This window comes from Hypomesus nipponensis, chromosome 26 (assembly GCF_054491055.1).
Source record: "Hypomesus nipponensis isolate SF chromosome 26, ASM5449105v1, whole genome shotgun sequence".
In the NCBI taxonomy this organism is placed as follows: domain Eukaryota; kingdom Metazoa; phylum Chordata; class Actinopteri; order Osmeriformes; family Osmeridae; genus Hypomesus; species Hypomesus nipponensis.
Genome location: NC_140386.1, coordinates 377,633 through 393,699, shown reverse-complemented (window position 1 = coordinate 393,699; position 16,067 = coordinate 377,633). Strand labels below are relative to the sequence as shown.

Sequence of the window (16,067 nt, the reverse complement as noted above, 5' to 3'; positions counted from 1 at the left end):
TGTCTTCCCTCACCTGCCCTTCCTGTTCCTCTGGGAACTGCAGATATTCCTCCCCCTTCCTCACCCATCACCTCCTCTGTTCGTTAAGCCCCTCTGATAGATGGCAGTGAAGGGGGACGCCTTGGCGCAGGACGGTGGGAACATTTCTGGTTCTGGTTAGCGAGGTAAAGCTGTATGTGAAAGACAAGTCGCACTGCACTAAACCTACAGCTAAGCTAACCCTGCAGCCCCCAGTTAGAGTTAGTCTCTGTTGGTTTTAGACTGATATTTGCTGAAAACATTTGTGAGGCTATCTATAATCAACCATCCTTTTGCAGGAATTGTGACCTCCAATTGGTTGGAACTGGTCTTTGATGAAATGACTAATTTCAAACAAGCGTTCGCTCAGAGATTGTCCATAAAATCATTAGGAAGTTGACCCCATAACTGACAATCCTGAAATGTTTTTATTTGAGTTGATAGATTGATCCAGTCTGTAAAGATGACTTAAGAAAGATAATGGAAGGGAAAGAGATGGAGTTAGATTACAAGTTATGAATGTCTCCCTTCAGAACAGTATCTCTTGATGCTGTCTCTACAACCACCATAATTCAATTAGACTTTGTCAATCACAGCCCTGTTTTTACAGAAAGGTATCACACCGTGTCAGGCTAATATTTGCAGAGGGGTTCTAATATCAATACACAGGAAAAGACCAGTTGACTCTGCCCTCTGTAATTATGTAAGCGCATATGGGACTGAGCCAGTGAATGACATCCTTTACCACCCATCTCTCCACAAGCCCCCTTGTCGCTTTGTAAGAATGGCCTTTAAGAAAGAGAGAGGGCCTCCACATACTGCTCTGAAGACAAATCATAAGCTACACTTCCCACCTCTGCCGATTGGAATTTCAACTGGCATATTTTGATATAAAAAAATAACACTGGTATTTACAAAGTAAAATTATCCTAAATGGCCCATTTCAGCCAGGGTAAACACATTTAGCTATGAGGTCAGAGGCAGCAGTACTAGGCAGGCAGGTTTGTTAGATAATTTCATCAAAATGTTCAATGTCCTACAAAACCATTTGGGAAAAACAAGTGCGGCACTGGTGTTGACTTTGGCAGCAGCCTGTATACTCAAGACTTAAGACATGTAAATCTAATGCTCTATCTTCAGGCAAATGTAGGTAGATATTTCATTTAGCAGATTGTTGTAGGTCTTGGTATACAGGTCTCTCTCTCTCTCTTCGAAAAACAGATAAGGCAGTATAGTATGGGGAGATTCTATATGTAAGCTTATTACCTGCTAATTTTGTTTAATCAAATTGATGTAATTTTTCTGCAATTCTCAAAATGCAATGCTGTCATCACATTGTATGTACTAACACATAGGTGGGCATGCGGACAGAAATGAACAAGAACTGTCACTTATGTTCTACCAGGCACTCAACTTACATTTGTAAGGAAAATGGGGTTCCTCCTTTGCTAACATTACACACACTCAGTGGCTTGGCAGATTTCAGATGGTATTAATCAAGTTCATTATAAAACAGACCACCATCTCCTTCAATGTTATTATGCCTGTGTGTGTTGAGTAACAGATGTTGCCTATCTTCTGTATGTATCAATTTATTGGCACTACAACACTTATACTTATAATATTTAAGATTTGCATACTGTCCATATTCCCATTTCTGTTATGTAGGTTTTGTAGTTATGTAGATGTTGTATGTTCTGTTATTTTTGCTTTTTATATATCTTAATAACTATGTAGATGTTGCGTGCCATGTCACAAGAATTTCATTGTTTAGAATGACGCATGTTATTCGTAGCATTTGACAATAAAGAGACTTTGACCACTGATCGTCTGATACTTTTCATTTTCAATTCCACTCTCAGAAGCAGTAATTGTTTGTGGATAAGGAGAAAAAAACACATAAAAACTATGTTTTAATTCTTGCCAGTTCTATTCCAACGTGGATATGTAAAAAATCAACGCATCTCCTCCATGAAGATTTCTGGTGACAATTGTTTTACATGACATCTCACGGCTCCTCCACCACCTTCACAGCAACAATTTACTTGCCATTGGGAAGTCTGTTTCATTGAGTTTCATGTTCAAAACGTACTCGCTCACTGTTTTACCTGCAGATATCCCTATTTGTCTTTTTTTATCACACATAATATCAAACCATGAAAATAATTTTATGGAAAAGGATCACGTAATCAACTTTTTTCCATTGTTTTAATAAATACAAAGTTTCAGTTTTTCTCCTTTGTCACAGATTGTTTAGTACGGTACATTCAAAGCCTCTTGACAACATCGTTTTGTAACACTGCTGTGGCTGCTCTCAGGGGAAATCATATGGTCTAATCAGAAACATACTCATAAACTCAAAAACTGAAAGGAACTGAAGCTAGAGTGCAGCAGGATGGTAATGTGTTTTTAGAGATAGGGCACAGACACTGCCCTATCTTCAACGGTACAGACAGTAGATTGTACATGCACATTATTTGATTCGATTTTTAATTCGAAAACAATGATGTAAGTTTTCCTAATCTTTGCTGTGAAAACAGAAACCATCTCACTGTTTTGACCGTTCATCTGTTGACAAATTTGAGAAATATTAACCTAAATGTGTCATAATTAAAATTTTTGTCACCGCTTATCATGGAGTCAAGGGACTTGAAAGTGCCAGAAATAGCTTTCTGCTGAATGTCTGGTTGACCTCAACATGACCCTGTTATCCCTTGTCTCATGTGCACAAATCTTTTAGGCAGCCTACTACTGGTTTTCAGCTTTCCAATACATGGATGAAAACTTCTCATGTGTCCTCTATAGATTCTGCTGGGATGTTGCTATGCATACACTGATAATGTCAAACATTGTTGATCACAACACAAACACAGTGATATCTCCACAGTTCAGCAAGTCAATTAGAACCTTTCTGGACATTTTAATCTTAACTAAGGGTAACTACTTCTACCTTTTTACCTTTGTAAACAATTGTTTTATGTGAGTGTAACAGTAATGCCATAATCAAAGCCAACATTCATTGGATCTGAACTGCACATCAGTACCTGGAGCATTTGCTTCTGCTTGAACAATTTGCTGAAGACCAGCTTATCACGCACGCGTGTGCGTTCTTGCACACACACACATGCACGCACACACAAACACACACACACATGCATTGTCGTCATTTGATCATGGTGTGTACAGTGAGTGACTCACCCCTCTTGTGTGTTGTCCATGGTGGACAGTGGGGATAGATGATGAGGGCTGGTCAGGTCCCGATCAAGCCGGGGCTGATGGAGAGGCTCTGGGGCAGAGACAGATGTGGGGGTGGGGGGAAGGAGCTCCACTGAGGCACTGTGATGGGGGGGGCTGGAGCCAGAATACAGGCCTGGAAGACAAACAATCGAGGTTGTTAAATGTGCCAAATCCCCTCAAGGCTGTCACTTGCTTTTGCTTTAAACAAATTAAAAACCGTTGTTTGGCAACAAGCTTTTGTTGACAGTTTTATCCAATCTGAGAGCATTGAAAAAAAATTAAATGTTCTTTATTTTTGCTGTTTTTAAGGTTTTGGTTTTAGACATACTCAAAATGTTACTTTACTATTTGAACAACAGGATAAAGTGATGCTATATTTGTATATGTGTGTGTTTGTGTGTTTTAAATGCATCTGACCTTGCCATGATGGCTCACATTCAAAAAGCCAGTTTACACCAGTCTGACACAAGTTTCCATAAATATTACACATGTTACAGTGAAAGGATTGTGACAAATCACAGTGACAGTTGAATGTTCTATCCAGAGCTCCTCTTGAAAGAGTTCAGGTCCTGTCAGAGTTGGAGAGGGTAAAGGACAACATGTCCCTTTAGTACAGTAAATCTTCTGCACTCGCTCTATTCCGTTTGTCCTGTGATATCTTTCCCAGCATCCTCAGGGACAGCAGTGAGATAACTGTCCGGGGTACTTAAGGCAGTAAGGAGGAAGGCTCCTGGTTTTGCTGTTTCCCCAGCTGTGCTCAACTGGAAGCAGGGCCCTGATCTGACAGGCCTCTGAAATGGTTACAAGCTTGATTCATTACCCCCAAATCATCAATCACAGACCTTAAATGGTTTCCCCTTTAGCCCCAACATCTGCTACCAGACCGGCAAACATTCGACAAATAATGGCCGTGATTGCTTCAATTTCATAGCTTGCTCAGCGGCAACAGGTTCCGGGAGCATTCCATGTGAGTTATCAATGGTTTCAGGAGTTTTATGTGACTGTTCTGAAAAAGTTCTTAGTGATAGCTGCTCGTTGGATTGGAGATGGGGAATTGAAGGTAGAAGGGAGTGCCAGATTATGATGTAATATGGACAGGTGGTCCTGTTTTGAAGAATTTGAAGATTGAGACTTTCAAAGCACAAAGGCTTGCAACCAACAAACAGGAATCACTTGTTTTGCACAACCTAGAAGTCTGACTCATTCTTTTAAGTGTTGATGTTTAGAATCCACTCCATACTCACTGTTGGCTGCAGAACAAAGCCAAATGGAGAGATGGTTGGTGGATACCACTCCAATCCTAGAACTCCTAAATCTACGCAAAAGCAGCTCGGGGCAATAAACCATTTGCCCATGTAAGTGAGAAAGGATAGCAACATCCACTCAGAAACAGAGGGAGGTAAAGAATATAAGCCAAGATCTATTGGACAATCAAAGACAATTCGAGCATCGAGAACCCTGGGTACAATGTATTTTATTGTGTTCAAGTAACAAAAACACACATTGATGGGGAGTCCAGAACTGGCCAAACGCAGAAACAATGACAGATGGGTTTGTGAAACCGGGGACACTTCGGGGCAAATTTTGTTTTCTCCAACCTACCCTACTTTTTCCTCATCTTACAAGATGAGACAAGGCTTTTGTCTCAAACACTCAAAAGTCTTAAAGATGTCCAGATCCAATCAACAAAAAGTAAGCAAACAGGAGAGGTCACATTTAGAGTTAATTGCAAGCCACAAGTAATTGTTTCCATTTTCCTTTTGTCACTGGACCAGGATGAACTAAACTAGCTTTCCATTGTTGTGTTCCACCGGGCTGAGCGGTCTCAAAATCCAGATTTGGACTCATTAATCAAGCTACTGTAAGGATGTAGCTATGGTATAGGACTACCAAAAAGCATTTTTTGATTCCTGGAATCATATGTTAGTATAGATTACTGTGACTGTAGGTTGATTAGATGAAGGGTTAAGGGTAAAGGTTAAGGGTTCTTGGTCAGGGGATCTGGGTGAAGGGAAAGAGGGAAATCCTGTGTTCACCTGTGAAGATGTCCTGGCTCAGTCCTGGGGAACAGCCATCCTTTCCGTTGAACAAGTGCTGCGAAGGGAGGGCGCAGTGCAGGTGCTGAGAGGAGGCAGAGCCTGTGAGGTGCTGCACAGACAGACATTCGCTAAAAACATCCTGCTCCAGGTGGGGACAAGGCCTTAACTGTCATCAAAAAAAGATCACAGTTACATTGCAATGCCAAAAACTGGGCCAATATGTCCATAGAACAACAGCATAAAAAATACTCCCTCTCAAATGGAGAGCAGATAAGTGGCTACATTTTCATTTTTCATTTGACTCGCATACTGGCTTGAGATCACTGGGTGGACATTTAGCATAGCAACTGGGAGCCAAGAGCTAGAAATGCATCTCTCTGCCAATTATATCTTGGGCGAGCAAACATTTCAACTGCAAAGTAAATTACTGTACATGCCATATGGAGCCAAACGAATACCTGTGTCAGTTAGACTGATGGGATGTCTGTCATTCAGATCATGTAAAATAGGTTACACTCTGGTCTATAGATCAGTGAGGAAGGGGACTGAGCTGTAATAAAATGTTATAGTAGGTTGAGGTACAAGCCAGCACTGTCCAGATATCATCATGTCATCGCCTACTTCGGATGTTCAAAAATTGCTTGGTTGACACAGAACATCAAGTTGTATGGAAACCATTTACTATGAGTGCTGCAAACATTCTAATTGGTTCTCTCTGACATTCTTACAAACTCTTGCATCTATCTCGTTCTTTGGGATGGAGTGAGAGGTTTGGTTTGACGTTGGTTCACAACATCTGGTCACTAGAGTATTCTGCGCTACAGCTTACTAACAATGGTCCACATGTGTTTCCCTTTACTGCACCATGTATAGGAACACATCATCCAGCCTGCCACAATCCAGGCCCTTTTAACAACAATGAGGCCATTCTCTCCATGTTTCCAATATTTACCCACTGGAGAATGGGATTTTGTCAATGACCATGCAATGAAATGTGAACAAAAACTAAGCGATTGTTGAGGAAAGTATTTTCAAAGCCCTCTTCTTAATTAAACCAACTGCTCAAAATTGTGAGGAATTACAACACTGTGCCACGTTTGCATATGCATATTGCTCAGACTAAATCATAGAATTTATCAAGGCCTTTGCGCCTGTTTCCAGGCGTTAATTGTTTGCAAAGACTTACTTAACATATGAGGGCTATTTACAAACAAGGTGCACTTGGGTAAAATTCCAGATTGCCTGCCACATGAGCGAGAACAGGCAAATTGTGTTTTCAATATGCGTTTGTGGAAGGGTTTTTCCTGCATAGAGAAAATGTTGGCGTGCGCCAAAGCCGTTTTCGCGAGCGCCAATGACAAATCCCGACCGCCAAAGGCAAAAAAAATCAGCAATGAAGAAAAAAAAAGCTGTGCTCATCATGCGTGCAATGCCTGTCAGTGAATATGCTCTCAATAGTATTTTTCAAGTAGGCTACAGCTGAACCCTCTTCTGTTTTAATTAATAGTAATCGGGTTGATACGCGTGTATTCTTGTCTGATCAATACGCAACTGTGAGGTGCGCAAATTGACAGTGGCCACTAAACTGTCGTTCCGCTGCGAGGGCCAGCCCGACGTGCACTAATACATCTGTGCAAATGCAAATTAAATTTCCACTCAAAATGATGACAAAAGTTTGATTTATGATTCCAAACGCAGCCTCCATTGGTATTTTTAACCTGGAATGATAATGTATAGAGCAGTGTTTCCTCTATGGCTAAATTTCTGCTGCCACGGTATCAGAGATCAGGCCTACAACATTTTTGCAAAATGTGCAATTTTAGGCAGTGATGAGGGCATGTCGGCAGTTTGAGATTGCGTGTGTGCGTCCTTGAGAACAGTAAGTTGTATAACTTATGTTGTCAGTTCATTACTAGTTCTTGCAAATTTAAATTTGTATTCTTCCCCTGCTAGCTAAATTGCACATGTCTGTTGATTTGATAGCGATTGCTGCCCTTGCTCAGGTTTGTATTTTACAGACATCTCAACCTGCAGAGACTCATTTCCGGGAGGTGGCTTCCAAATATAAATGATCTGCCCTGTAATATATTCACCCTTACAAAAAAGAAGTATATTAAAGTATACTATAAGTATACTAAAATATGGATAGTACACTTTTAGTTCACTTTGGATATACTTTTAAGAAGTATACTTAGAAAATAGTTTACTTTTAATATACTTTTAAGTATACTTTAAAAATAGTTCACTTTTGATATACTTTTAAGGAGTATACTCAGAAAATAGTTCACTTTTGATGTACTTTTAAGTATGCTTTGAAAATAGTTTACTTTTGATATACTTTTAAGAAGTATGCTTAGAAACAGAAAATTGTATACATTTCTTCTGGAGTAGGATGTACGTTTTCTATTATTATACAGCAAAAACAGTCTAAATACTGTAATTTTAAAGTACATTACAGGTTACATTTTAAATAGTGTTAATAGTGTTAACATTTGCTGATAAGTTTGCCGTTTGTTCAAAATACAAATGTAACTTCATGAATTTCGTTTTTTAAATGTGTCTGCTTAGAATGTAGTGTTTTGTTGCGTGGTAATTGTCATTGTTGTGCTGGTTTACCATTGTAACCATGAGTTAAATGACTGTTACGTTTGATGAGAACAGCTGGATTCATAAGGTATAGATGCCTGTGCAATTAATAGCTTCTTTCAGAATCTGCAGTTTAACATTGTGAGGGCCCCGTCCTCACCATGTGATGCAAGATCTGAGGTGTCTGAGGGGCACCTAAACATTTTAATATATTAGTAATTCATAGTAAAATTATGTTTTTTAAGTTTACTTCTTGAGGTACTTGAAAGTGTTGCAAAGTATACTTTGAGGCTCTTTAGGAAGTATACTTCATGAACTGAAAGTGCACTACAAAGGTTACTTTAGAGTATTCCAAGGTATACTTTTAAATACTTTAGGAAGTATACTTTATGAACTGAAAGTGCACTACACTTTGAAGTACTTTCGGAAGTATACTTGATGAACTGAAAGTGCACTACACAGGCTACTTTACAGTATTCAAAAGTGAACTTTGAAATACACTATAAGTGTACTTTAAAGTTTACTAAATGACCTAGAAAGTGGGCCAATTCAGTTTACTTAGTACAAAAATAGTATATAAATAAGTACACTGCTAGTATACTTTAAGTAACATGATAATAGTATACTTTTTATACTAAGTATACTTACAAAATAAACTTGAAGTATTCTTCTTTTTTGTAAGGGCAGGTTTGCTGTTACTTCATGCACGTCGCTAAATTTAAGCTTGCGCTTTCTTTTTCCAGTAGAAGATCCATGACAGATCCATGCGGTCCCATTGTTGTTTAGAGGCACGCCAATTATGCTAATGGGCCGGGTTATACGCTGATTGTCTGATGAGTGTCAGGTTTGATAAATACTACGCAAAATAAGAAAGCATAGCGGGCACTATATACCGAACTCGCAAAAACAGACGTAGCATAAACTGCGTCATTGTTAGTAAATGAGGCCCACAGTATCACCAGGCCCAAGGACCTTATTCCCCATTTCTACAATAATTTGCTGACTTTGTCGCTGACTTAATGACGCATTCTCACAACATTCTAATTATAGGAAACTTCAATATTCTAGTGGATCCTCTCTTTCATCCACTAAGCATGAGTTTTACTTCTCTTATTAATTCCAAAGGTTTCACACATGTAGCCACTTCCATATACTAGATCTGATTGTCACACAAGGAATTGCTTCCGTATCTACCAGTTTTACTCCACAGTCCTACACTATCAAACATTTTCTGGTCACCGTCAAAATATCACTATGAAAAAGTACTGGAAGTTCTCACCACCACTAGCTGGTTTTCATAAACTCAAGCAGAGCCCTGGAGTTGGCTAAATTTTCTGGAATTCTTCAGCCATAAAATCAAAGCAATTAGGAATCAACTGTAGATTATCCCTGGACATGACCTGAAGAATTAATCTTCCTTCGGATCAAGTTATTATCTACTTCAACCCTATTTATATGAAAGTGTTTTTCAAGGGATCTTCTAAGCCCACTAGCTGCCTTCTTAACCACCCCAAGCTTCTCAGATAACTATACCCTATTATTATTCCAACCCATGCTAAACATAAACAATGCATCTATTATATCTGGGTTTTGTATCTGGCTTTTAAGTATTTTAAAGCAGTCATTCAGCCCCTGCTTAAAAAACTACACTTGGATCCTGAAGTTCTTACTATGGGCCAATTTGAAAACAATACTTGATAAACTGTGGCCCAAGAGCTCAATGGACACTTCTCATCAATTCAATTGTATGCATCCCTCCAATCTGGACTTTGTTCACACAACTGTACTGAAACAGTTTGTGAAGGTAGTCAATAATTTACAGCTGGCCTCTGATGCAGGCTCTGTTTCTGTCCTTGTTCTCCTGGTCCTGAGTGCGGCTTTTGACACTGTTCAATCATCAAATTATGTTTGAGTGTCTTGAGAACCCATTGGGATTTGTGGTTCTGTATTCCAGTGATTTACTTCATATTTGTCTGAAGGTTCACAATTTGTTCATTATGACAGTCATTCATCGGTGTCCTCCATTGTTCAAATCAGAATACTGCAGTGCTCTATTCTAGGCCGTTTGCAATTTTTTCAGTTTCCCTGCCGCTTGGCAACATAATTTTAAAAGTTGGATTACATTTTCACTGCTATGCAGATGACAACCAGGTAATCCGGTCAACCTGGGACATGGATGACCTCCAATTTCTTCTCCCAACTGATAAAACCGAGGTGTTAATTCTAGGACAACAAAATCCCATCCACAGGCACCAAAGTCTTACCTAAGCTAATTTAGGAGTCATTATACCTAAGCTTACTGTCTAGGAGTCATCATGGATCTAAAAAGCTAGCTTTTGATGGTGCAGGTGGGCAGTATTTATCTTGGGTTGAGTGAGTTTAACCACTCGGTTACAATTACTCCCCTCCCCTCTCTCCACACCGACCCCAGCAGGTTGAGATGAACTCAGCTGGGGATCAGGGTTGAGGCACCAATGTCACAAGTGTCATTGCATCGCTCGTCAGTACGCATTTCCTCTCTTTTGCCCACACCAGGGTTCAAACCTGGGTAGTCCTGACTCAAGCACGCAACACTACCTCTCATAAACACAGATGTAGCCAGCTATGCAACCTAAAAGCAAATATTTTGATGGTATATATACTGAGGAGTGAGTTTAACTACTTCAACTTGGTTTACAAGGACCTTTGCAAAACTGTATTTTTGCCTTGAAGCATATTATTATTATGAATAATATTAATAATAATTGTTATTTGTAATGCCCATTTCTTGCACTCAAAGTGCTTCAGTACAGTAACAATTACAATCATAAAACATAATTAACACATAAACACAAGATTAATTTACAATTAAAAACCTGATTAAAAATATATATTTTAAGCAAATTCAGAAATAATTAAATTTCTTTCACAAGAGGAGGCTGAAAAGTTAATACATGCATTTGTTATATTACTGATTTCACTCCATGGGCTAGCACCACCCTATTTTTCAGATTTTCTTATAACCTTATAAGGACAATACAATCTCAAGATGCTGAATATTTGGTGTCCCAGAGGTAATAGCAAGGGGCAAGGCTTTCTCATATAGAGCTCCTCTTCTATGGAACAGACTTCCTGTTTCCATTTGGGAAGCTGAAACTGTATCTGTGTTTAAGGCTACATTAAAAACCTTTTTTTAAATCAGTGTTACCGCTGAACCACTGCACTCACATTTAGCAGGTTGGGACTTCCACCCTTCCAACAGTGGAACTGCTGTTTGCTAATCCACAGACCCAGTCTCTAATCCTATTTTTCTCTCTCTCTTACGTCTCCCTCTCCCCCTCCCATCCTCCCCTTCTCTTATGTGGGCAGTTGAGCTGTCAACATCTACCAGGTTGGCAGTTTGCCAACATTTTTGACCTAGACAACAACGCGGACATCAGTCTCTAATGCTCTCTGATGGACCACCCAGAGGTCTCGGTTCTCATATGACAGTTGCATAGTTTAATGCTGATCCTGTTCTTCCCTGCCCTGTAGCTGACCACTGCCACAAAGTGCCAAGGTAGGACATTGCTAATGCTCTGCATTTAGAAATGTTCACATTGTATTGTTCTTGTATAATTGTCTCCAGCCTGTGGTCTACAACTCTCTACATCTTCAACTGTCTCTGGAAAAGATGATCCCTCCCAAAACTGCACCTCCACATTTTTCAGAACTTTTTTCTCTGCATTTTTGGGAACTTTCCTTGTCCTCTTCTTTGAGGACATCTGACATTGCTTGTAAAAAGGGCTGTATGAATTAAATAGGATTTGATTTGATTTGTAAAGACATACCATAGTTTTGGTGGGCAAATACATTCGGTGAATCTCTCTCTTTCTCTGTCTCGAGAATGTCTTACCTTCCTACGCACCTGTTGCTCTTTGGCAGAGTGGATCTTGACGTGTTTGCGTAAGGAGCTGGGATCTGTGTATCGCTTGGTGCAGCCTGGGATCTGACATGCATATGGTTTCTGAAGAGAACAAACCACACCTGTCAGGGCAGTTGGGCAGGGTAGGGGTGGGCAGTACACATAATAATCCAATGAAAACAGACTCCTACACACTGCATTTACTTGCAAAACGTATTAGTATTTTCTTCAATACTTTACTTTGTGACTTTATACATATTCATTTAACCAGACAATTTTACCTCAGTACACCCATACAGTAAATACAAAGTAGTAGAATGAGGATTATGCATTGGAAAGGAAAGAAAAGAGAGATGTAGAGTGGGAATGCCAAAGCTTGAATGTAAGGTTTGCAAAGGGACAGTATATCCCTACCTTTCAGCTGAGAAATCACAGAGGAGGTGAGAATTAGAAAAAAGAAAAGAGAAGAAAAGTTCAGCAAATTGCTCATCAAATTGCATGCCAAGCAGCTTGTTGTGTGTAACTTATGAATGTATCAGTCTTGAGTATTTGTGTGTGTGTGTGCAGGAGGCTTGATGTGCTTATACATGATGTTAACTACACAGTAGTTTGGACTAATGCAATATAAACAACATGTGTATAAAATGACGGCATGGACTTTCCTCATCGTTTTACATTCTTCTCATTAATGAAGCAAATACTTTATGAAGCCGAGTGATGGAAGGATTTTCCACTACGTTTTTTTAAAGTCCTTAAGAAATATAAGATGGCCATTAAAGTGTAAGGGGATACATAGCTTTATTAGATGCCCGGTCACACTATTGCCTTTACTGTAAATAACATATTGTTATTACAAGTAGCTCTCAGCGCCACTAATCTCTTAGGTGTTTGTTTTCCTAAGCAAGGCACCCTATACAAACTTGACTGGTAGAGAAAAGCTGACTGGGAAAAAAACACAACTTCTGTCTAGAAAAAATATCATTATGGTTGATGATTTTCCCCCAAAGTGCTTTTGGCAGAGAGACTGGTAGTAAAATTAAGCCCTCAGCGGGGCGATGATGGGAGTCCATCAGATTCAGGACTCCACTGTGCTAATAGACAATGTCAGTAGCCAACTGCAGTATGGGTGGTGGTGGGTGGACGACGATAAAGTGGGACATAAGAGGAGTAACTGAGACAGAACTGGGCTGACTCAATATTTCCCCGTCTTTCCGTTTCCATCAGAAATGGACAAACATATCCCTGTCTGTAGCTGTTCCATATATACTGCTGTAGCTGTTTCAGCGCAAGGCTGTCATTTAACAAACTGCGACTTGAGCTTGTGGAACTGATCTTTTATTAATGTGTTGGAGTGAGTGTGGCGAGAGGGAGAATGGACAATTTCTCACCGTCTGAAGTGAACTGTAAAGCTGTCAAGAAATAGAACTAGGTATTTAAGCTTGGAAATAGGCCAAAGACAAGGTGTACGTTTAGAGAGGAACGGAAAAATCCTTACACCAGGTTCTCACTTTAGTTTGTTTTTTACAGACTGTGCACAAGGTGGGTGTACTTCAAATTAGTGTTACATGCCGATAGGTTACTGTGCAAAGGTTCATTTTACACATTTCTGGCCATTTAGAAAAATGTCCAAGTTAAAATGCACCTGTACATAATGATTTCATTGAGCACACCGCACAGTCGTTAAAAATATGCTATAGTCAGAATATGGCGATAGTGTTACAACTGACCTACTCCTGTGCCAAAACTACTGTTCTAGCATCTCAGGAGTATTGGAAACTAAAAACAAATCTCAATACAGCCCACCAATATCACTAATATCACCAGTAATCTAACTCCAGAATCACTGTTTAAATCGCGATCGTGCTCTGAATCTCAGGTCAAGATCTACAGCAGCGGGGGCAGACTGGAGTGTGTAGACGTGTTCTGGTGCTGACCGTGTCCAGGTGAGTGCGTTGGTGCTTGGCGCGGTCGCTGGAGTTGCTGAAAGCTTTCTGGCAGCCGGGATGCTGGCACAGATAGGGCTTCTCTCCTGTGTGGCTGCGCAGATGGATCTTCAGGTTCTCCAGACGAGAAAAAGCCTTGTTACAGCCCTCAAACTGTTGTAGACACACACAAATACGCACACATAAACACATTGCAGAGAAAAAAAAGTTAATACTTAAGGTGAGTAAATCATTGTATCATCTATATTGGCATCTTGATTACTAGTTCAGTCTAGTACTGACCTGGGAAACTTAGTCCCAAAGACACACTCCGCAATTCAAGACACAATAAAGACACAAGACACTAAGGTAGGGCATACCTTTCCTGACTTCTGTCAAACTACTGGTGCAGCTAAAACATAGTACAGTGCACAGTCATTTGACAGTGTAATGGATGATATATTTGATCATGCCACTGACAACTGTAAACAAGCCTACTAATACAGGCCCACCTGACTGACTTAGCTAATGAACACCACAGATTTGTTAACACACATATTATTCATGAGGTCGTTTGCACATCCGCTCCCTGTCATACAAACTCAAACACAGCTGACTGTATGCAGCGATAGTCACCACCCTCGTCCTCCCTCCCAATACAGTACATGTTACTGTATCTTTGCCTAAAAAGTGGATGTGGCAACACACTGCACAGTAGAGTGCACTTCAATGTAACCTATATCCAGCAAGTTAATCCCACTTAAGTATTCAACAGGTGGAGGAACGTTAGTGAGGGCTGGCCTGACATCAATACGTGTGGCCAGCCATGACTGCCTTGGGCGTGTAACAATGCAGGCCTCAGGCCATTGAGGAGCACCCATCAAGGCCTTCTTTCCCCTGCACAATTACTTACCTGTCACCCTATCTGAAGGCTGCACGTCCTTGCCTTCTAGTCACTGCTCAGGGACAGGAAATTGATGGAGGAATAACAGAGAAGGGAGAAGTGGAGTGGAGTAGAGTGAGATAAGTGTGAAGAAGGGGTAAAGGAAGGGGGGAGGGGATGTGTGAAGATTGAACAGATGAGTGCATTGAGCTGGGGTCTAGCTTGGGAGGGAAGAGTGTAGTTCATTAAAGGTGAAGGGAGTAAGGGCTGGGGTGGAGACAGGTGTGGATGGCTGGAGCACACCCCAAATTGGGGTAGGGGACGGGGAAAGGTGGTCTATGTCGCCTAGACCGCTGAAACCTGACATCGAGATGGTGCTGCTGGCCATTGTACCCTGACATTTAGTGAAGCCTGCACTGTGCTGTAGGCCCGCAGAGTCAGGTTACACCCAAGGAGAGAGAGACACCATTCCTCTAATGGGCCTTCAGTCCAATCAGGGCTCAATGCTCATCTCTGGCCTCCTTCATTCACTCACAGCCAGGCAGGACAGGCAGGGGCCTCTATTCACAGCAGCTCCATTTAATATGGGAGAAACCTAAGCCTGTCATGGTAGAGCAAGGTCAGATAAACTGCCTGGGCTGTGTGTGTGTGTGTGTGTGTGTGTGTGTGTGTTAGGATATTTATTTGAGTAAGAGCCTAAACATGTATTTTCAGCATAACACAAAACATGAGTTCCTCTGGAGATGGAAAGTGTTGCTCCAATGACCAGTGTCTCCTAGTGAGAGCAGTCAGACAGAGAGGCAGTCAGACAGAGAGGCAGACAGACAGAGAGGCAGACAGACAGAGAGGCAGTCAGACAGAGAGGCAGACAGACAGAGAGGCAGACAGACAGAGAGGCAGTCAGACAGAGAGGCAGACAGACAGAGAGGCAGACAGACAGAGAGGCAGACAGACAGAGAGGCAGACAGACAGAGAGGCAGACAGACAGAGAGGCAGACAGACAGAGAGGCAGACAGACAGAGAGGCAGACAGACAGAGAGGCAGACAGACAGAGAGGCAGTCAGACAGAGAGGCAGACAGACAGAGAGGCAGACAGACAGAGAGGCAGTCAGACAGAGAGGCAGACAGACAGAGAGGCAGACAGACAGAGAGGCAGACAGACAGAGAGGCAGACAGACAGAGAGGCAGACAGACAGAGAGGCAGACAGACAGAGAGGCAGACAGACAGAGAGGCAGACAGACAGAGAGGCAGTCAGACAGAGAGGCAGACAGACAGAGAGGCAGTCAGACAGAGAGGCAGTCAGACAGAGAGGCAGACAGACAGAGAGGCAGTCAGACAGAGAGGCAGACAGACAGAGAGGCAGACAGACAGAGAGGCAGACAGACAGAGCAAGACATTACACAAAAACAGAAGGCCAATGTCAGACGACCCAGTGGACTGTACATTTCCCCAGTGTCATGAGATATGCTGTTTTATGTGATAACCAGGCCACCCTTCT

The 16,067-nt window shown here is 41.2% G+C and overlaps 1 protein-coding gene across 1 annotated transcript in view; it reads right to left on the bottom strand.

The window, feature by feature from the left end:
* Nucleotides 1-16,067, bottom strand: part of glis1b (GLIS family zinc finger 1b) — a 57,015-nt gene that overhangs the window by 4,870 nt on the left and 36,078 nt on the right. Inside the window, exons 4-7 of the mRNA XM_084692581.1 lie at nt 13,698-13,859; nt 11,755-11,865; nt 5,292-5,460; nt 3,217-3,388 (exon numbers count right to left, since the gene is read on the bottom strand). Of these exons, the coding sequence (XP_084548707.1) occupies nt 3,217-3,388; nt 5,292-5,460; nt 11,755-11,865; nt 13,698-13,859 (614 nt within the window). The remainder of the gene's footprint in view (nt 1-3,216; nt 3,389-5,291; nt 5,461-11,754; nt 11,866-13,697; nt 13,860-16,067) is intronic.